The 23,345-nt window shown below is 35.3% G+C and overlaps 1 protein-coding gene across 2 annotated transcripts in view; it reads left to right on the top strand.

The window, feature by feature from the left end:
* The window catches only part of LOC140749749 (uncharacterized), an 87,394-nt gene extending 64,496 nt beyond the window's left edge, over positions 1 to 22,898 (top strand). For both annotated transcript variants that reach the window (XM_073082902.1, XM_073082903.1), the window contains one exon: positions 15,731 to 22,898. In XM_073082902.1, coding sequence (XP_072939003.1) covers positions 15,776 to 18,082 — 2,307 coding nt within the window. In that variant the 5' untranslated portion in view covers positions 15,731 to 15,775 and the 3' untranslated portion in view covers positions 18,083 to 22,898. The remainder of the gene's footprint in view (positions 1 to 15,730) is intronic.
* The last annotated feature ends 447 nt before the right edge of the window (positions 22,899 to 23,345 follow it).

Raw genomic sequence — 23,345 nt, 5'->3', positions numbered from 1 at the left:
ATACTGCAGACATATGTGTCTCCCTTACCACACTCTTTAAGCCAAAACACTAGCGTTTAACACTGCTGTTATCAAGTAGAAATAGACGGTGATGTCTCCGGAGTCGAACCACAAAGGATTCTACCAACTTTAAGATTAATGTTCCACTACAGTGGATTAGTATCCTCTCTGAACGATAAGGATTAAGATAGCTCCACACAATTTTGAAAGTTTTTTGTAGAATTCTCAAACATGTAGTTTTAGCAATGTTTTCTTTCATTTATGGACTTGACTGAAGTATAAAAATGTATGTCGTCTTTCCGTTTTTACAATGAAATGCAAGAAAATAAAACAAAACGAATTAAAGTAATGTCATTGTGTCTGTTCGTAAGTCCCCAAGTCCCATCTTAACTCCCTTTTCCACCCAAAATACAATTTTAATATAAAATGTTTCTTATAAACTAACATTTAAAGTAACAGAACTTAATTTATTATAAATTTATTATTATAAACAAAGTTACTATTATTATTTAGTCTAAACATAACCAAAACTTCACTAACAAAGTCTGGTATTTACTAGAAAATATATTGATAACATTGTTATCATTGTTATATACTATTAAGTTTGCTGATCAGTAACTCAGATAATCCGGGAACAGTAATTATCCCCAGGGGCTAAGCCATTAAGGGCAATAAAGTTAGTATCCTGGGAGTATCGCCAGGACTTGGTCCAGGAAATTTATGGGATCAAGTTTCGTGGCTTAATAATTAAATATCCGATCGATTAATCTTCGGGAGACTTTCGGCTTAAGAAAGTTTATTCTCATAAAGAATTTTGTGTATTCAGATAATTGTAATAACAATTCTACATTTCAAGCATAAGAAACTTTATCGTAGGATGGAAGTAGTGGAGCAAGCAGTCCATTTGATTTGTACTCTGACAAGATTTCTATCGAGAAATAGTTGTTGCGTTTTGATAAAAAGGTGTAAATGAAGACTGATTTATATATAAGGCGACTTCATTCATTAAATTCATTCTTTAAGAGTGACAGTAAGACAGACAGTAACTGCTTCGGCTTTAGGTAGAACCCATGTTTTATAAGAAATTGGCTTCAAGCGGTAGTAACCACTGATGGATTACATTACATGCTTATTCCCTAATTCAATCTTACCAAAAAAGTGTCTTAACATGTATACAACACATGTTCTTCAATCTTGTCTAGTCTTAAGCTATTGATTTTTATATAACAACAATTTATCCAAACTCCACTGAATTATTCAAAAGTACGTAAGTCCCTGTTAGTTAATTACATTTAAAATTGGCTGTTCGCTGCAGTAATTATTCCCGAGGGCGTGGCCATTAAGTCTGCATCCCATATCCGCTGTAGCGCTAAATTTATGATTTTAACTTTCCAGCCAGTAGCTTAAATCAAAGCCAATCCAAAACATTCATGTAAAAAAGAACCAAATTCCTTTTCAAAGGATTGGGCCCTTTAAAATATTAAGATGTAAAAATAGAGCAAATTTAGACCTCAGACCTTGTCGCTAGGATTTTTTTTTTATAATATAGGAGTAGCAGACGAGCATGCAGTCCACCATACTGCCGCCCATGGACATCTGTAATCAACCCTAAATAGGATTAGATATTTCTACCTGAGGTCGGCCACAGATGCGCCGCTACCCCTGAGGACTAAGCTGGAACGCGTCGGAAAAGTCTGTCTCCCTTTCCAAACGGAGACATAACGGATCTACTTATAGCGTGTGTTAAATTAAAAGTAATTTTTGCTGCAGTAATTATTCCCGGGAGCGTCATCTCTGTTACACGAAATAAATAATTTAATTAATTAAATTAAATTTTAATGATGTCTGTATCCCATATCCGCTGCAGCGCTAAATTTACGATTTCAACTTTCCAGCCAGTGGTTTAAATCAAATTCAGTATCCGTTGAAGTTTTCTTATAAAGATATCGCGGCTAAATTATGGTCCATTTGAGGCTAAACTTTGTAGAAACAACCAAGTATAACTTAAGATTTAAGGGTTTGGCAGTTTTATGCAGAGGAGTTATATCCAGTTGCATGAAAATCAGTTTCTTATTCTGAATGGGAATCCTAGGACAATTCTGCTAATGTGACGGTTTGACGATTAAAGCTTCTTGTTAATAATCTCTTATTATTTGTTACGATTATGCCTAATATAAGTTGTCTAACTCCGATGTGTAGTGGAAAAACATAAGATAGCTTGGTTATTAATAACGGATGTATGCGTAACGCCCGTAAGCAATCTTATAAAAAAATATTTCAAAAGTTTTACAGTCTTTTCGTATTTATAGTGTCAAATTTCGAAATACGGTAGTCAAATGTAAGTAATATTGATTTATTATTTTTATTACGTACGTCATATACCGTAGTAAGTTTTTTATTGAATAACAAACGAGCATGCAATCCGCCTTATAATTAGTCATTGCTATACATGGACACATTGAATTAAAATCTAATTACCATTTTTTCAACCCAAACAAATACCCAACTGGTAACACAAATAAATAATTCAAGATCTTATCCAAAACTTTCTTAATATCCCCTAATGAAGTCTTAGAACATCGGGGATATAGATTGAAAAATCCGCCGCTGAAATTGGAGGATTACACGGAATCCACAACTGAATCCGCCATTAATCACAATAAGACGAACGAAAACAACGGACTTTCTGGATTATTACTGAAGTTCTTTACAGACTCCGTTTCTGAACTTTCAGGTGAATAGATTTGAATGGACCTTACTGAATGCCGAGCAACCGTAACACAGATATAGATCCATAACATTGTTTCTCTAGTACCTACTATATTGTTTTGAGTTGTAGGTGTTTAGATTTAGGTCTTTGTAACATACCAAATTCATAGTTACTGTAATGTATGTATTTTTCACTTTTTGTTAAAAGGAAAAGATCATGTGTGGCCTGTTTTTTTGTGTTTACGTGATTTTGTTTTTGCATTTTTCTCATTTGGTTGCAAATCTTTTATATCATACGACTAAGGTGGCCTCTGCAACTAAGGGAAGCCCATACATAGTTGATACGTCCACACCTCTACTTCTTCAGTATGTGTTGGTGTATGAAGGTGCAGGTTGGTTAACCTGTTTTGGATATTTCCTAAATTCTATCTGCCAAAAATACTTTTATGAAATGGTGAGAGTCAGGTCTCTAGTTAGGTTAATAACTCAATGATAAATAAAAATTATTCGTGTAGGTCAATGTGTTTGGTAGTATATGCAATTACATATGACACATAATACACAACTGCAGTAGTTAAGCATAAGGAGCATTTCACATTCCATATATTATATAGTAAAAGAACAAAATTTTAACCCAGATGATAAAGTTTGACGCAAACTTTTGAAAGCAAGAATGACTACAAATGAGTCAGAGCATTACTCAACTCGGAATTAACAGTTTAAAATGTAAGTTCCACACGAGAACTTTTGATATAAGCGCTTAGACAAGGCTAAATGCAGTATCTCATTTGCGAACTCGCTACTGCATTGTCGAGGTTGACGACAGGCAACTTGGGAACTTTTACTCTTAGCTACCTTAAGCTTAAATCACTGTGACATTGTGTAAGGCGTTGTCTTAGGATGTACTAAAAGTGGAAATTTAGATCTTTATCTGAATGAATATGTGACGACAATCTAATCAAATGGTCTACGTTACTCAAAGTAATTACAGGGTTAATTACAGAGTTATTTTTATACGTCAACCCCTGTTTGCAAGATATTTTGTTTATATACGAGTAGTTATAAAACAGAGGTTCGATCTGATTTTGCATTTTGAACTTTGGACAAAGTCCATACTTTGGTTGTCACTCCCGTGGTTTAGTATGACTACCTCATATGTAGTAGCCGGCATAATCCACCAAACATAACTGTGTCCCACTAGAAAACGTGTGGCGGTCGAACCGCACTGATTTTTTGATTTTCAAATTCAAACAAGATAATGACCAATCTTATTTAATTTTACAATAAAAGTCAAGTACCCCAGTGTCTATTAACGATACTAGTAACGTTCCAACATTACATTCCACAGCCGCCATTACACTGCTAAAAATGAGGCTTTTAGTTTCAAACTTCATTTCAACTCCAATTTAATTCTCTATGTAATAAAAGCACAAGGAATTCAACAAATGGCTTGGAAACTTCGGAGTTGGATTAGCTGTTTTAAATGCACGAAGCACGCAAGTTGCGAGAGTACCTAAACTCATTTTGTCAAAGACCTTACCCAAGTTAGAAGGTAACTTGATGATGCTAAAAGTACCGTATAAATTAGTGTTCGTGTGGTGAGATGTTGTTGCTCTTCTTTGTTTGTGCTTTGATGTGAAAGTAGGGTTAGGCATGTGCTATAGGAGAGCACATGAGGCGTTTCAAATTAGTCCAACATTGCTAGACTTATTTTTTAGTCTTGAAAAAATGTTTAATGTTACTGTGTTCTACTTTTCTAAGGGACACCATTCTTTACTGTAATAAGGGAGACAACTAGGCACAGCCTTCAACTTAGTCCTTAAGAGGAATAACTCATCTGAAGTGTACTTAAGGTAGAATCCTATTTAACGTTAATTACAGTCCATTTGCCACATGATATGACCATTTACCGTCAGATGACCTGCATCCAGTGGCGGACGGAAAAGTGTAAAACTTTATTTGTTTTTTCATAATGCCAAATGTGTCATAGGATTATTCGCCTGTGATTCGCTGACCTTTTTTGTCGCTTAGTGATAAACATTTCATAGTTTGGTTCTGAGGAGTTTTTTTTTTTGCAACTGTGTTTGGAGGTCATCCAGGCTTGGACGCCCGGGGCGGACTGCATTTTACCCCCCCCCCCCCCCCACTCCTTAAGCCGGTAGAGCCTGAATCATTTCATGTTTCAATTTTATATAACATAGAATCTAGAGTCATCAACAACAAGACCACAACAAAAATAAGAGTTATATTTTTTATCAAGAAACAGAGTAATATTACACTACTCTTTAAAACTCAGTAAAAAGCTAGCAGCTATTTACCATCCGGGAATTGAATTACTGCTACAAATTCATAAAAAGTGTAATCTAGAGATAACACAATATCCTTGTAATATTACATAGCTCTAAGATGTAGATGAAGCTGTAATTAACCGTTTAAAATGTAAGCAGACGCGCAGAGCTCTGTAGCGAGCTCACTGCACTGAATCTCATTAGCTGCAAACAGGATTACTGAATCGTTGAATTCTAAGTTTCACAGGTAACTTGGCGAAACTTAAATTGATGGATATAAGTTACACAAGTGCGCTGGAGTGGAAAGTCTGTCTGGAAAGCGTTGGTCATAGTAACTTAGTGGAATGTATAAGTAATATTGAGTTTGAACGTGAAATTTTAAGGATTGTGTTTGCGTTTTGAAGTTCTATATTGTATGTCTCAAACCGTAATTATAATTATTAAAAATAAGGAACTGTTGAAATAACTCTGTTTTGACGTAGGACTTTTGGGTTAAATCCCTGATAAAGCAAGCATGAGCTCAATTCCGGTCGAGACCCATCTAGGTGCGGTAGTGTTGATTTTAGAATTATGTTCTGAGTAAGAGTGTTTCCATAGTTGTTTCGTGTGTATTCGTGATACTCCCGACAGGGAATCCTGAAGTGGACATATTTTGGTTGCTTTGGTTTGTTTTTTATGTCAAAGTGTTTTGGAAATTCATTTGACATGTAGACATGTAAAACATTGTCTACCTTCTAACATTGACAGCTATAGTCAATATATTTTTTATAGTTTTGGGGCTTTTGGAATTGAATTTTGTGAAGTTGAATTTTCAGTAAGAAGGTAATTTAACTTAATTCTTTTTTAACCGAATTTCCAAAGAATAGAGATTATCTATTCGTCGCGTATTTTTTTTTTGTGATACCGAATTAAAGAATATTTTTAACATTGTAATTACCATAATTTTATTATCTCCAACGAAAAAGCTATTTTATAGAATCGAAATACTACATCTTGAGCTAAATAAACTTTATTTGGGTTAAGGAATATAGCTCACTTGCATAATATTATCTTTATATGCCGTAGTGTCATGGAAAATAAAATTTTAGCATCTAGAATTGCTGATCCGATGTGATCGTGGTTTTAGGGTCCCGTCGCCATAAAACACCGGCTTCATAAATGGTTTTAGCTTTTTGGGTCATTTTATCGGGTCGGTTTTATACATTATTGACCCTATTACTGTAATGTAATTCGCTCCATTTGAACGAGCTAAAAGGTTGGCACTGACTTTTTTGTACCTACTATAAAAAGTATTTTCGCTTTTCGAAAATAGAAGTTCAACTTGTTAGAAGAAATACGTCTTTTACTTGTGTGAAGCAGTTTTTAAATTTCGATGGATGCCCACTCAGGAGTGGTGATGTAGCTAAGAAAAACTGAGCTATTATAGGATATCTGGCAGATGGAAAGCATCGAAAATTATATGCTTATTAGCTTCCATATCAATTGTCATAACAATCTTTCGTGATAGATAGCGACACATTCTATTTCTATCAAATCTGTTTCTTTTCACATCAAAATATATTCAATCAAATTATTTACTTCGGATCTTCCCGAATCTATGGGAGAGACTTATCCCATGCACAAAAATGATAGGAATCCTACCTAAAGTTTATCAGTGCTCCATTGCGGCTCCTAAAGACTAAATTCAGTCATATTTTAATATAAAGTGGACTACATCGCTTCTATGCTAGGCACTACTAAAGCCACGTTACATTTTCAACGTTTTTAATTTCTAATAAACAGTTCGCGCCTGCCCGCCGTCTGCTTTCAAATTATTTTTACCTCAGCCGTGGGAATATTTCGCACTTTCCCCGTCATATTTTCCTCCCCTTTACATATTTCGCATCATTCATATTTTCCGTTCTCGCTACACACATACAATATGGTCGCGATTCTTAGCGTATTTATACATACATACATATTCAATTAGGAAACTGCGGGTTGCGTATCTTGATGGTTAAAACACGTTTTCCGTCGTATTTCTTATAAATTGTAATTTAGTGTTTTTTTTTTATTGAAATTATTGTATTGTATGAATTTAATATGAGTAGTATGTAGTGTAGTCATAAACCATTAACAAATGAACGTAATTATATCATAATCGCAATTCGGTTACGTTACGTTACCTTCTATTTCATTCCATTCCATTCCTCGACGACCCGCGTGGCGGAGCGGTCACCATGCCGGTCTGACGCGCAGAGGGTCCCGGGTTCGATCCCCGGCCAGACAGATTTCTAAATGATGAATTTAGATTTCTGTTTCTGGGTCTGGGTGTTTGTGTATTTGTCTCTGTGTGTGTCCATAGCACCCACGATACAGGGAATCCTAGTGTGGGGCTGTGAGTGTAGAAAGCGTTTTTTCCATTCCGTTCCGTTCTATTTTTACTACAATGGTTTTAGTTTCCAATCACCGCACTAGCCAAGTGTGTATTGATGGACTTCACGTATTTTTGAGTTTTTTTTATAAATCTCTTCGGTATGTAGGTTTCCTCACGATGTTTTTCTTCACCGTTTAGCAAGTGATAATTAATTTCTAATAGTTTAGTAGTAAGTTTACAATTATTTATAAGAAATATTTTTGATGAATAATCAATCAAATTCCCGCAAATTTATGACTAACATTATCTGTAGAAATTATTCAGATAGGAAAAACGTGAATCATAAATCAGTTCGAAGGTTTTATGTATGAATAAGAACGAAGCTTATGTAATTTGTAGAAGCGTGACTTACAAATTTCTTGGGAGTTATACACCCATAGATTAGTAAAGATTACTCGCTCCTAACAAGAAAATGTAACCTTTTGACACTTGTCACTGTCAATTATTTTCGTGTTTGAAAAATATAAAAAAAAAATTACTTTTTAGATCATTTACGGATGAAACGATATTTCTTCGCAATTTTTCTTCGATTTCATGTCTTAACTGCGCATGTCTCTGTCTAAAGACTGACTTCACCCGTATGTCACGTGACTTGCGAATTCCAAACTAATTACATCTGAGTGAACCATAACAACCACATTATTACAGTACAAATCAACAGCTAATCGATTATGACCAGCGATTGCATTAACATTAATAGCAATCACTGTATTGGTCTTCTCCATTGAGGATATAAGTCCCATTTAAGTCTACGGACATTCAACGTGTCATGTCCGACAAAATGCGTTACGGAAGATATAAATAAGTTTTTGCACAATGTATAGAACTTACACGAGGCGTTTCAAATTAGTCTTATCGGTAGCAACTCATTGGTTGCCAACCTTAGATGGGATGCCTAACAGAGGTTGGTTATAGATGTCGTCGAGCAGCGGTGGATGACAGCCATCAAAAATTGCATGCTCATTTTTTACACGGACAAATTAAGCTATCATGTAATTTTTTTACACTAATTGATATACCTATTGTGTAAATTTAGGATTCTAACTCCGATTATTACAGATAATGCATAGTACATCATGTTCAGATTGCTCCCAATTCCAAAATCAGTAATCCGGTAGTCACCTGTAACGGATCAATCAATTTGGCTCTAATCGCGTCAAGATACTTGGGCGGTCGAGAGTAAAAGGTATCTTCTGTAATCTTCCAGGTAATCGGTCTAATTACATTGGTTTGTGTTGATTGCAGTAATAGATCAGTTGTAAGTAGTTTGACTTAACGTCCAATGGACATACGGGCTTCCAATCCTAGGATTATGGTTATTTAAAGTTTCGTTTGTGATAGGTATTGCAAAGTAGTGGTTCGAATAAAGAGGTTGAAATGGAAATACATTATCGCGGCGTGTGTTATTACTGTCAGACAGAATGACACAGTGCATTTATAATTTCTGACTTAACTTAATACTTATCTGTTTTTAATAACAAATTTAAATAGGAACAATATATTTTCATTCCTATGAATACTAATAAAGTATAGTAAACGTAATTACATTTTAGCGAGACACCGGAATAGGCACTTGTAATACTTCTTCTTTCCTGATTAAAATGTGAAGAAGCAACTTATATATCTGAAATTATGTTCTAAAAGGTGAATGAAGTTCAATTCATCACTCTCAGTGAGAAAAATAATTATGAAAGAGCTCTTATTTCAACAGAAGAGCGGTGATACAATGGGCTTATTAAGATTAAGGTTACAGATAAAAAAGACATACGGACAATATAGTTCATTCAGCGCACCAAAATCGAAGTAAAAAGCGCTAAAGATTAGCAAGTGATTAAGGTATTACTACCAGCATTCTGAGAACTATATAAGAGCAGTGATTCAACGAAGAAATAAAGGATGTAACAGACCAGAAGATTAATTAGCAAGCTTTTTAGCACACGTGGAAACAGCCTTAAGGTGGATACAGACTGCTGTAACGTAACAAGCAATGTAACATGAACGGCGCATTTCATAAGTGCGGACGCAGCGCGCGCACGTTTTGAGCATGTACCCATTCGTATCTGTTTCCGGCATGCGCGCGGCGAACATAGGTGCGTCTGTCGAGAACTCCGAAGACAGTACAGTACTGCAGTACAGACACATACGACCCGTCCACACTGGCGCTCCGCGCACACTGCACACCCCTTTGTGTTCGGCGAAAAAACCGAAAATGGCGGATCGCAGCGCGCACGAGTTGAAATGATATGACAAAATGATATGTAGTGTACACGGTTCGTACGCAAAAGGCGTCCACACTATGAGAATTATGTAACATTGCATGTTACGTTACAGCAGTCTGTACCCACCTTTACAAGACCGGTCACGTTTCGCTCTAGAAATCAGGTTAATGCGTCTTTGATTAATAAGGCGCTTGTCCAATTTTTATCCGGGATTCCTTTGATATTTCTTTTTATATCTTTACTTGGAATTGGTGACATGTAACTTCAAATGATATTTGCCATATTTGCTGTAACATGAATAATATATTTTTTTATATACAATGTAAGACAATGTCACACGTGTAGGGGATTTCTTTGATATTTGTTTTTTCGTCTACACATATTGTCTACATAATATTCACCGTAATAATTATAAAAAAATATGTTTTATATCTTTAAGACTTCGTGAGACGTATAAAATATTTCGATTTCCAGCGTGTTATGTTAGTAAAAAAGTGAATACATTATAAAATAATTATGTTAACAGACATAAACAAAAGATACTTATCATGTCCACTGTACCAAGGCAGCACGTCTATCATAAGTATAATAAATATAAAAACAGCATAACGTGCACTTGTGTTAATAATGTAACAGGCAGAAGTATTTACAGGAGACATTTCAACTCGGTCCTCGTCGGTAACAACAAAAGTGTATCCGCGTCACTTGACAGTTACCACCAGGTTACTATCACGTTCATTTGCTACATAAGTTTTACTAAAAAATAGAACAGCGAGCTAAGTTGAAATTAGACTTATCTTCGTTCAAATATTTCCTTTCACAAAAAGTCTAAAGAATTTCCTGAAAATATTACACATTTCCATAAATCACCACTATAAAAATGTTATCATCCACTGTTCGCAAGATGTTTAGGTTTTCATCGCAATACAATTTCTATAGAAGGTTTCCATTACGGACCCAACAAAAAGAAATATTAGCGTACGAACAACGAAACATTTTTACAAGAAAGGTACCTAATAATAAATTGTACTTTACTTTAGGAATTATCAAAGAAATCCCAGGGCAAATTATACGAAGGTTTTGTTAATCAAGGAAACATTAACCTTATTTCGTAATGTAAAAATGCTGTGTTGTTCAGAAATTGAGGATTTTATTTATGGTGTTACGGAGTGATTAATTTGTTGAATTAATTATTTTCTTATTTAATATTGGGCAATTTATTTCTTTTGTGTTATTAAGTTTCTGCGATTCTTTTCATTCCTTTTTGGCAAGATGACAGGGAGGGAATACCGTAGCTCTATTCTTGTTACAAAACTAATCTGGGTGATATCTAGGGCACATATAAATTGTTTTAGAGGAAATTAAATTAATTTATTTCGTTGATAAGCGCTTTCGTGGTTCCGTGAGCAAATTTAACCATCGGTTGTTATTAGTCTATAAAACTTTGTCGGGTTAAAATTATTGACATGGGTTGCTTCCTTAGTTGTCGTCATCCACAAATCCTCATTAGAACAGTAACAGCAATGTAAAGATTTTTTGATCATTATTGATACAGCGAAAATAAGTTAAAGAATATTTGTCGTATTTTTGGGGGTATAAAACTGTTATATCAATGCCCTGCCTTATCATTTCGCTGCGAGGGAAGTTGGGCGCGTGATCGGAATCGAGCCTCCTCGAGACTTGAGGGTTTAATCTTAAGTTTTCTCGCGCCTCCCTCTCAAAGAAATCGATTAGCGTTGTATATGAGTTTGGAAGTTGATGAAAGAAATATAAAGTTTTAGGTAGTTGAGTATTCTTACGTAATAGAATATTGTGATAGAATTTTTGGAGATACACTTTTCTGTTTATTTCTCTAGTTTGAACAGTGGTGATGCATAGAAACTACAATGTTCTTTTAAAATATTGACGTAGGAATCGAACTATACAACATTTCGCGTAATGGTAGGTGGATACTACCTCCCATTAACATTTTTAATAATCAAACCCAGATGAGATTAACTTTCTAGTTGCGGATCACAGATACATTGTCACCCCTAAGGACTAAATTGCAACTCGTTATATAAGCATGTCTCCCTTGCTACACTCTTTAAAGCAAAAGACGGTAGTGCTAAACACTGGTATTATTAGACATTACAGATGAAGCGCAAAAGTATTTAGAAGAATATTTGGCGCATTTTGGGGGTATGGAACTGTTATATCATGTTATATCATTGCCCTGCCTTATCATTTCGCTGCGAGGGAAGTTGGGCGCGTGATCGGAATCGAGCCTCCTCGAGACTTGAGGGTTTAATCTCAAGTTTTCTCGCGCCTCCCTCTCAAAGAAATCGATTAGCGTTGTATATGAGTTTGGAAGTTGGTGGCGATTTAAGGAATATAGAGTTTTAAAGAATATGAATATTGTGGTACAATAAATTTTGTGCAGATAGTGTATCAGCTGTAAACTGTTAATGTTTACTTGCTAATTGTTTCATTTAATATTATATCTGTACTTATTATATTTTTTATTTGTATATAGGTGTTTTAGTTTGTTTTTTATTTCGAATACAATAATAAGTACGTAGCTTACTTTTGAACCCGAACCTCTGATATATAAAACGCCCTAATTATTACTATTTACTATTTTCCATATCTCACCAGACCATACTTGACCAGCATGTTAAACTCCATCCTAGCTAATAGCGAATGACTTCTTCTTTCTTAAAAGGTACCTGCTAAACAGTCAGTTAATAAACTAACAGATATTTCTGCCTAATAACAGCAGTGTTAGGGGCTGCTGTGTTCCGTTTTGAAGGGTGTGGTAAGGGAGACATACTTTTCCGAGGCGTTCCAGCTTAGTCCTCAGGGGAAGCGGCGCATCTGTGGCCGACCTCATGTAGGAATATCTAATCCTATCTGGGGTTTATTACAGATGTCTATGGGCGGCAGTAGCCACTTACCATCCACCTCTACTGCTACTCTTATATTATAAAAAAAGTCAATGATAACCTCCATTTCTATTTCACGAACAAACACATCATATTATTTCAATCATATAAAGATACTAACCACCTGACTATTATTAAGCTACAACGTTCAGGCAAGAAGGCCATTTCTCTCAGACAATGTGTTTACGGGCAATATGTCTGCGTCGTACGAGGAAAAACACTTACAAGACGCCACTTAGCGAATCCAGGTAACTCTACATAACGCTCGTAAAGCGAACATATGCTTTATAAACTTACTTCGAGGTTTACCCGAAAACAATATAAAAGAAAGAGCAGAAGAAAACACATTTATTCCGCCATGAGGCAAACAAAAAACAAAACTAGAGAATTATAATAAAAACAAAAACCCGAGTGTTTCAAAAAAAAACAAAAAATAGCCCATGTAGTTGATTAGTCTTATTTGTGTAAGAGATTAAATAAATGAGACGAATGCAACGAGATCTCGTGTTAAAATCCGTCAAGTCGTTAGGGCTTCTGGGCGTGTGAATATAAAAATAATTACCCTATGTAGTCGGGTCATAATAGTCGACGACAATCGATAACCCCCGCAGACGATAATCGGCGATGGTCGATGACAGTCTGCGATGGTTGCTTTCAGGAGGTGGGCAATGTAAGACCGGAGACAACAGTCGTTGACGGTAGGTGGCGACTGTTATCTACGTGAACTGTCGCTCGTGTACTACCTCCGTAAGATGTACGACTACAGAAGTCGTTGCAAGTCGAATACCACTTTTATGCTAGAAATGGGCATCGAAGTCGTTCTTATCCGGTCAAAATTTACACATTCTACCTTTGAATATTTTATTAATAAAGTTTTTACGAGTATATTAAGAATATTTATTAATTTTTCTACCCTACAAACACTTCTTTACGGAAATCCAACAACTTGATTACTGATCCACCAAAATCTAATTAAGGCATCCTATTGTCAACGATACAATTAGAGCTAAATTGATTCATCAATTACAGGTGGTGATTAGGAGATTGGTCTCAGATGTTACTAATATATCTTAATCTGTAACCGATTGCTCCTATAATTGATTCGATGACGTTCATAACCTGACAAGACCTTATTATTGATGGTCAAACGAGTGAAATGTGTTAATTAGTTGTCTGTTATATGCAGAACTGGTACACTGGTCTTTGAACTCTGCTGAACGATAGAATATTGGTTCTTTAAATATATGAGAGTTTTTTTATAAACTGATGGGATGTCTTGTCGCCTTAGGTATCTGTAATAAACCCCAAATAGTTTGAAGTACATAAAGTATGTTAGTCACGAATGCATTCCTATACCTAAAGAGCTGAATAAATGAATAAATAAATAAAGAGTAAATGGAAGTTAATAAAAGTATCAAACCAAAAATAAACAAGCACCCAATGAAATGAGTAGCAATTTTATTCAGCAATAAAAGAGGCGAACCTTAAAATAAAGTAATATAATACCAGACCTTAAGACAGGCCCACACTACGCTAGAAAACGCGACTTTCGCCGCCCCATCAGGTCCAGAGCGCCTATTGTGCAAATGTACCGTAATAAATTCCCGATATCCCACAGCGAGTGTAACGCAATTTTTCGCCGACGCTACATCGTGGTGTAAACATGTTGGAACAACAAATAAGAAAAAGCAAACTCAGAACGGCCGATACAAATAAATAATGTATTTGAACATACATACATTTGGGCGGGGTTGCTCGAACATATTTTTTCTCGTTACGATTTCACTCGATCACGATTACGGCATGTGTGTTTTGTTGTTCAGTGAGTTACGTATGCCGATAACTTTATGGTGCTTCCATAAAAAATATTTAATTTGCCGTCTTTCAAAGCCATCTGAAAATTTCATGTCTTGTTTGTTCAGTATTTCGAAAAGGTGACATTCTTCCTACATCTTTTTCTTTCTTAGGTTCGTAATGCTAAGTCTTTTGTATCTTAAGCCCTGGATAAACATGTAGATAAGTATACAAATGCCCAAAACCTTAACAAAAAATCGTTCTTTCCGGTTGTTTTCCCGGAATTAAAATCCGGAACTTTGTGGTTATTAGATAGGCATAGTGATCACACTTGATAGCACGTTACCAAATCAAGAACAAGTCTCTTATTTGAATCGGATTTGAACCAAGGCGCCCACAAAGTGCTTCCATCACAAGTAACACCTATCATAAAATGTTACTAAATATATGCAATACAACGTAACAAGACGTTCGACGTTGACGAGAACATGAGCAAATTAAAACGAACCGTCACCCTCGTCACTGTCTGCCGCTTAATTTGAGAGTTGTTAGTGCTCGAAGATTTCAGCGAAACGCAAATATTTGTACAAGGGAACAGGGTTCGCATATTAAAGCTAAGAGTACCGCGCTAAACACGCTTGAGATAAAGTTGCCTATTTATGTCCCATTTTGGATGAGATATTGCCGTTGAATGAGAGGGTAGGTCCACTACGATGACCAATTTCGGGTCGGTAGGTTTGATATTATCTTGAGAATTATGTATCATGCGAGCCGACGCTCACACGAGGCCAACAGTAAAATTTATCTTTAAGTAAAATTAATAATTAAGCCAAACTAATTGACTTTTGAAAAACGCATAAAAACTATGGCAAAATTACTAAAAATGGCACTAATTACATAAAATAGATAGTGGCCGATTCTCAGACCTAATGCATATGCATATAAAATTTGGTGAAAATCGGTAAGGCCGTTTCGGAGAAGTACGGTAACTAACATTGTGACACGAGAATTTTATAAATATGATAAACTACATTTAGTATTATACAATCCAACATAACCAGTTTATATGCCAGTGCTCCAGAGCTATGAACGTTTGAAGGTTAATGCAATAATATATAAATCGTTCCCTTCGGCTTAATGTCTTGATTCTATCAGTTGAATACTTTGAAACGATTACCGTCGCTCAATTTACTTACAAATACTTATATATCGAAAGGAATGTTCAGTGTACCATATTTCTCTAACAGGCTCCGAACAAGTCATAATTCAATTCGCTCAGTTTATTGATCCGCAAGAGCAAAGAGATTCGGAGGAAAAATAATATTGAACTAACACATGAACGAGCCCGACCGTATTACAATACCTTTTCCTTTGTTTCAGATAATGCTCGCCATCTCCGCTGATTCGCGAATGCCTTAAGGCAATATGAGAGTCAAGAGGAGTTTAGACGTGAGGCTCATCGCCTTGTGTACTACCTGCATCCTCCTCCCAGCCATCGCCTGCCCCTCCCAATGTATATGCAAATGGAAGAACGGTAAACGACACGTGGAATGTACCGACAAAGATCTCAAAGCAATACCAAACTCGCTCGACTCCGAAACACAAGTATTAGACTTCGCTGGAAATGACATGCAAGTTCTACAAAAGGAAACATTCCACAAACTCGGCCTGTTAGACTTACAGAAAATCTACCTACAAAGATGTCGGCTGCAGAAAATCGATAACCATGCCTTTAGGGGCCTCGCCAATCTAGTCGAATTGGATCTGTCCAATAATTACATTACCGTCGTTCCGTCTAGCAATTTCGTCTTCTTTCCATCATTGATGAGGCTCTCGTTGAACAACAATCCCATAACGAGCATTAAAACTCACTGTTTTCAACATCTGTCTTATTTGACTACTTTAGAATTGAGCGAGTGTAAGATTGAAACTATAGAGACAGAAGCGTTTGCCGGTCTAAAGCATCTTGAATGGCTGAGATTGAACGGTAATAGACTATCAAATATTCAGGGCGATAATTTATTCCCCGATACGTTACGAGGGATCGATCTTCAAAACAATAATTGGAATTGCGATTGTCATCTGCGAGATCTACATAGCTGGCTTCTGAATTTCAATATGCCCCACGCTGTTGAACCGATTTGCTCGCTACCTGAACGAATGAAAAAACGGACAATCGTCAGTATAAGCGAAATAGATCTGGCTTGCGTTCCAAAATTGACCCCTACGTCGGTGTACTTAGAGACGAATACGGGCAATAATGTCACGCTCGAATGTGTTGTCAAGGCCATACCAGAAGCAAAAGTGAAATGGCTGTTCCAGGGACAAATAATACGCAATTATTCGACATCGTCCTCGGAGCCCCATCACGTGTTTTATGTCGAAAATGGTGTCATCGACAAAAAAAGTGAATTATTCATATTCAATATCGGCAACGATGACAACGGTACGTACTCGTGTATAGCAGAAAATTCGGCGGGCAAAGCGCGCGCCAATTACACGATCAAAATTTTAGTAAAAGAGGAGCCAGTTGTGATCGTTGTGACTTTTCCTCATAGACATTTAGTAGTGATCATTACTATAGTTTTTGTTATCTTCATACTATTAATAGCGATAATAGCCGTCGTATTACTAAAATTCAAAACCGACACGCGAAGTCGAAAGAAAAAGGAAAGCGGGAAGGATGTAGCCCTTTGTAATCAAATTTTACCAAATAGTAGGAGCAACGGTTCTTTGCCAAAGAATAATGGAAGCGTTATTGTGAACGCTCATTCGCATCACGCTTTGCATTACACAGTGCAGACGACCCGAGATTACGAGTCGAGCGACGCATACCAAAGCAATAACATGAAAGGCTTTGTAGACAGGAATCCTGACCTAATTAGCGACGCTGAAACCGTTGCGAACAACACTCAAAATGAGAACACGGTGCTCTCTGTATACAAAGCGCAGACTGCAAACGATGGTTTCGAGGAGGAAACCGCATTCACCGCTCCGAGTGTGCCGAGACAAGTCACGTGGCAAGACCAACAAAATTTGACAAGCATGAGCATACCGCCAAATGCTATGTACCAACATTCTGCGGATGTTCATTTAAATCCCGGATGCTTTTTAGACAGCGAAGGGTACCCATACGATTACGGACTACCAAAACACCCTTGCCGGCCACCAATAATGTCGAATTACTCTGTAGTGGGACCGTTCTATCAGACTTTACCACACAATAGGCCAAAGGGCCAGAAACTTGTATGCAAATTCGCCAAGGACACAGAATTCAATACGACCCCGCCGACTTGTCCCAATTTCGAGGTTTTCAACGCTACGAACGTAAGGCGCACCTTGGAGGGTTACCCGGTGCCTCGAAATAGGCAAATAGCTTTCGTCGGGAACGGAACCGTGTACTATAATGAGGAGTTCGTTCCTTCGCCACCCGAGGGATATAAAACGGAGCCGGTGCAATGTTGCGCACCTCCGGAAGGGTGTTCTTCGTGGGTCAATCCTAAAGGGACGTGTGCTGTAATGGTGCCGATGGGGATAGCCGAGGGCGCGGGAAGGTGTTATCAGGTGGAAACACGTTGTGTCGATACACAGACTACTGATGCTAGGATGCCGGGTGAAGGTACGGAGAGTGTGTTGAAGCCGCTCCCACAAGTGTCGAATGCTAAGTGTGCGTCGGATATTTGTTCGGAAAGCCCAGACGAAGGGTACGTGGGGGACGCGAACGATATCTGACGACGACGTCAAATGGATAACGCGTAAACAGGGCAATCTAGACGCTAGTAAAGTGATAAAGCGACTGAGTATGAAAATAGTATTGTATATAGGCTAAATCGGGATCGAGCGGTGCCCGGTGTACAGTGCACAAGATAAGGTTTAAGGTAAAGTTTTGATAAGTAGAATCATAATCATCACCATCAGTATTTTGTAATGCATAGTTATTTTGATACTGTCTTAATCTTATTACTGATTAGCTTAGTTAAGTGTACTTATTAATATTTACTTTAAAAAGCTCAATGTACATGTATGGATGTTATGTTGAAAATATATATTCAAGTCATATTATTCAAGAATGTAATTTTTAAGAAATTTGTAGAATTTTGGAATTTCGTAACTAATAGTTTTGTTTATAAAGTTTTAAACACTGAAGAAGTTGAAGAATACGTTTTTTTAACAATATTGTTTTTTTATAACCAAAGAAACATAGCCATGCGTGAAAGACTCTCAAAGATTTGTAAACCAATGAAATTTTTCCTATCCTATCATAAGATTTTTATAATATATTTTTATATGTTAATATTCATTGTTTTGTATTGATAGTATTTTTTTGTAACATTATTTGTAATGTAGTTAATTATATAATTTCTATACAATTTTTATTCCGTAATGACCAGATTGCTGTGCAATTCACTTTGTTATACTTTATGTTGTTTATAAATATGTAATTTATCGTGATATAAACCTCAAATTTGTATTTAATTTGAGTTAATCGGCTAATAATGTTTAAATACGTTAATTTTATATATCAACTCGTATTGATTACACATTTTGTGGCATGTAATTAGTGTTCATTGGAATGTTTTCAGTTAATTATAGTTCATATTTAAATTTAATGTTCAAAACAGATGCTGGCAAACGTAAATTGTATCTATAAAATTAAACATTATAGATAATTATTATTTAAAAGTTATAATTATGAATTTCATGCAAACGTTTTTATTTTCTATTTAAATTCGCACTCGTATTCGTACCAACCAAACCAAAAAAAAAAATGTATTTTTAGTCTGTAATTCTACGAACTGATATTTCCGTCATTTCTCAAATTCCAAAACTCCCGCTACCCTTACAGAAACGTGTCGAAGTAATTAACATTTTCCTCGAAATTATCCAATCATTTATAAGGTACACGGAATTTTATTTCGAGGTTTTCCTTTTCCTTGAATATTCTTTTAATTTCTATTTGGATACAATTTTTCTTTTTAAGCGCGAATTTTTCTCATTATGATTCCGGCTTGGACACTTCTCAAATTACAGTTACTTTGACGTACCTTTCGTATTTTGTTGAATGATAAAATAATTTGACACATTTTAAATTAAAGTTGAAATGAGTGTAGAAAGTGTCTTTTAATTCCTAAGAAATAAATATTTTTTCGGCTTGGATCTTTCATGGAAAGGTAAAGTGGTAATTAATATGATTGATCACAATAATGATGTTCCACTACTGAGAAAGGATCTCGTATTGGAATGGGAAGGATTTTGTCATAGTCCATCACATTCATAAAATTTCGATTTCCAATTTCTAATGTTATTGACATTTCCCAGATAAGATTTTCCCTGTTTCCCTTCACTTCTAAAGCAAGTAACAAATTAATATCTAATACACATATATTTTTGCTTATTTTTATTGAATCTAAGGTCGTAGCTGACGTCTTGTTTGTTGCTCAGGCAAAAGACGACTGTCGGGAAATTGTAGCACTTTATTGTATTGTAGTACTTTTGTAACGGACATTAGTGATTACTAACCTGTTATTTACTTCATATAAATACGTACCGATTAGAGCAGTATTAGGTGCTTAATACTTAAGTATCTAATTTGTTTTATAAAACCAGGTCAAAATATTACACGGCAGCTGTCTGAGTACTGGTAATATTTCTTTTACGGCCATTCCTAGCGATAAAGCATAATATATTCATACGCAAAACTTGGCAATGATTCTCGTATTGTATTTGGCAACATGGCCTTTGGCAATGCACAGATAAAGTAGGTAGTCGAAATAACGATATGGAAATTTCGCAAATTTGAAAGAAATTACAGTTAGCAGGAATTTTTAAGAATTTTAGATTTTTACCTTTTTGCCTTGGAATTCATAAATAATTCAATCAAAATGATTAATCTGTCGAAACTGTAATTGAACTGACGGAAATACAAAAATAACTTTACATTTTAATGCCTTATACACCTTTTAGGACAGAACTCGGCAATTACTCAAGCCATTCTTTAAAAGGTGTGCTAATTAAAAGATGAAATTTTCTTAAAATATTCGTTAAATATAGAAAAGAACTCAATTTTTATTTATCATTTCATAGATTTACGTATGCCAGGCGTTAAGAATGTGATGAACAAGCCAGTCTTGTAATAAAATTGGTTATTATTTGTATGCTTTTATGTATAACGTATTTCATTAAATAATGTAATTTACAAAAAAAAAACATATTTATTTCTCACTCACACATAATGAACGAGTGGTTAAAGAAATACAATTTTTGATTACATTCTTTATTGAAACAAATAATATGATTATGATGTAAAAATAAAGCAATAATTCGATGAATTTAAACAATTTCGAATTACCGTAATCATAGATGATTGAAACAAAATTGGTTTTTATAATGATTGAGTGTTTTGTAAACAAATTTATATCTTGTTGTATTTGCTTAGAGACTTGTTTCAGTGCGAAATAACGAATAGTAAAATTGATAGAATTTTCAAAACCCTGGTGATTTGAATTTATTTGTACCACTGGTCAAAGGCTATGCACTATTTGAATTTATGAAATGAACTATTTCTGTTTGTTCAAAATCACAGTGCTACTGAATTCTAGTTGATATGACACATTTTATACAATTTATTTCTAAAAATGTTATATAATTTCTGTCTTTTGCTATAAAAATAATAGAGGGTACCTAAGAGTATTTATCGCTATTCCTTAAATCGCTTGTGGTAAGTAAGAAAAGAATTATTTGTAGTTCTTTTATATTACGTGTCTGTATGTACAATTGTTCTGTATGCAAGTCCATATTTATTTATGTAAGTTGATGTTTTATCAAATGACTATGTTATTAGAAGTCATAAATTATTTATGAGTTTTCACGCTTCTAGTTATGACAAGATATTTAAGTTTTTATGTTTGACTTAATTGATATCAGTTAAATGATTTATTAATAACATTTTTTAATATTTATTCTCTCTAATATATTTATGGTCTATAATATTTATGGTCTCTGACATCAAAATCTAAATGCGACGGTTTTTGTTAATAATCAGATAAATTACTAAGTTGCAGGTTTATCATCTGAACATCTGTCACTCTCATTGATATTATGAACTTAAATGTAAATTTTTATGGACCTTCTAATTCATACTGTAGCATTAAACTGTAAATAATATGTATATACTAGTTTTTATTATGAAATTTCCTTACGGAATCGTAGAGTAATTTAATCGATATCAGGGTACTTCCCTAAGGTAATATGGCACTAGACTTTATCGAGAAATCGTTAAAATATTGTGGCTGATAGTTTTATATCGCACTAGAAAGTGACGATCTTGCTCCACAATTGTGAGAAACTAGGTCTGATTCAAATGATATTCATTGTCATTTGACATATATTTCAGAACAACTTATTACTAATTAGTAATAAGTCGTGGATAACAAGTTTCTTTCCCATGTCCGGTCTTTTACTAGTAAATATTTGATTGCAGCCAATTCAAAACTAATACATGACTTACGGTAGCAATGTGTTCAACATTTCTCTGGTAAAGTTATAGTACCATATTACTTTTAAGAGAGACGTGGTCGTTTCTAACATTTTACTGCTTTTATCGGTAATTCAATATCCAAATATATTTCTACTATCTTAAGATCATAACTTGTCTTCATACGAAATGTTAAATATCTACGTATTGTCGGGCAGAGCAGAAAATTTAAGATAAAAATGATGCAACGATTTACGCAACCATACATTCGCAGAGCAAAGAAAATGTTGAAACGACTATATAGGGAACATATTGTAACACTATCTTTTGTAAGAAATCAACTGTTTTAGGGATCCTATGTTCTTCTTTTGTATGTAATGATAATTTCATAGCAATTATAACTAAATTGTATCATCTAAGAAACTGTATGGTTTGTTGTGAAAAAGTGGAAAAAAGTTTTTTAACTAAAAAGTTTTGTTTATATAAATTTCAAAATCAGAACAATCATTTGTAAACACGTTTTAGTATAAAAAGGTTTTTTAATAAATAGAGATAGAATTTTATTTATTTTTGCATACTTCATTTTATGAGGTAAATTTTTTTATCCATTAATATTGAATGTATTGGCTTTACTCCCAATCAGTGCTGCCGAAGAAAATTCATGTGTGAACTTAAATACTAAACACAGCTCAATGTTAAATGTTACATTATATAATTAATTTTGAACACGCAGTTAAACCCGCGTATCGTGCGTACCCGTTACATGCTAAAATGGATATCACGAAATATTTCAACCTATCTAAAACCGACTCTACTAAAAAAATTTAAGTAACATTTGAATATTTCATAATTACTTACTGATTTGGTACTAAAACAATAAAAAAGTCTACTTTCCCATAACCAAAAAATGTTAAAACTCCACACAACAATTTTAAGTGATTAATTAATACGTAAAGTTATTTCAGAGATTAAAAGCAGACTGGTTAGATTCTTTATAGCACAATGATATCACAGTGTTACTCTTAGTGAAACAAGTTGTAGTTGTGCATGACTTTGAATAAAAGTGTATTTTTATTACTGTCTTTTATTTTTAACCTGTACCGTTAAGTTAAAAGACGCTTGCTACAGACGCTTTCTACACTCACAGCCCCACACTAGGGTTCCCTGTGTCGTGGGTGCCATGGACACACACAGACAAATACACAAACACCCAGACCTTTTTTTTTTCTCGAGGGGGAAACCTTCAAAAGATTCCCGACGACGTGGGAGCGACGCCGGGTTATGTGGGATTTTTACCGCACTAAAACCCCCCCGGTGGCCGTCCTCAAAGCTTGTTGGAGAACTCCGGAATCTCCGACGGAACACAACCGGAGCCCTCCAAGCGCTATGCCCCGATCGGGTTCTTCCCTGGGGGGACAGTTTTCGCTCCACCCACACCATGTAGTGTTTACGACGGTATGCAACCACACATACCGCAGTCCTTCCCGGGGTCGCTTGCTGGACGGTTCGAGCTCCCCCTCT

Source organism: Epargyreus clarus, unplaced genomic scaffold, assembly GCF_041222505.1.
Source record: "Epargyreus clarus isolate Ecla_fem2 unplaced genomic scaffold, WU_Ecla_fem_2.2 ptg000018l, whole genome shotgun sequence".
NCBI classification, from domain to species: Eukaryota; Metazoa; Arthropoda; class Insecta; order Lepidoptera; family Hesperiidae; genus Epargyreus; species Epargyreus clarus.
This window is presented reverse-complemented; position numbering and strand designations above follow the sequence as displayed.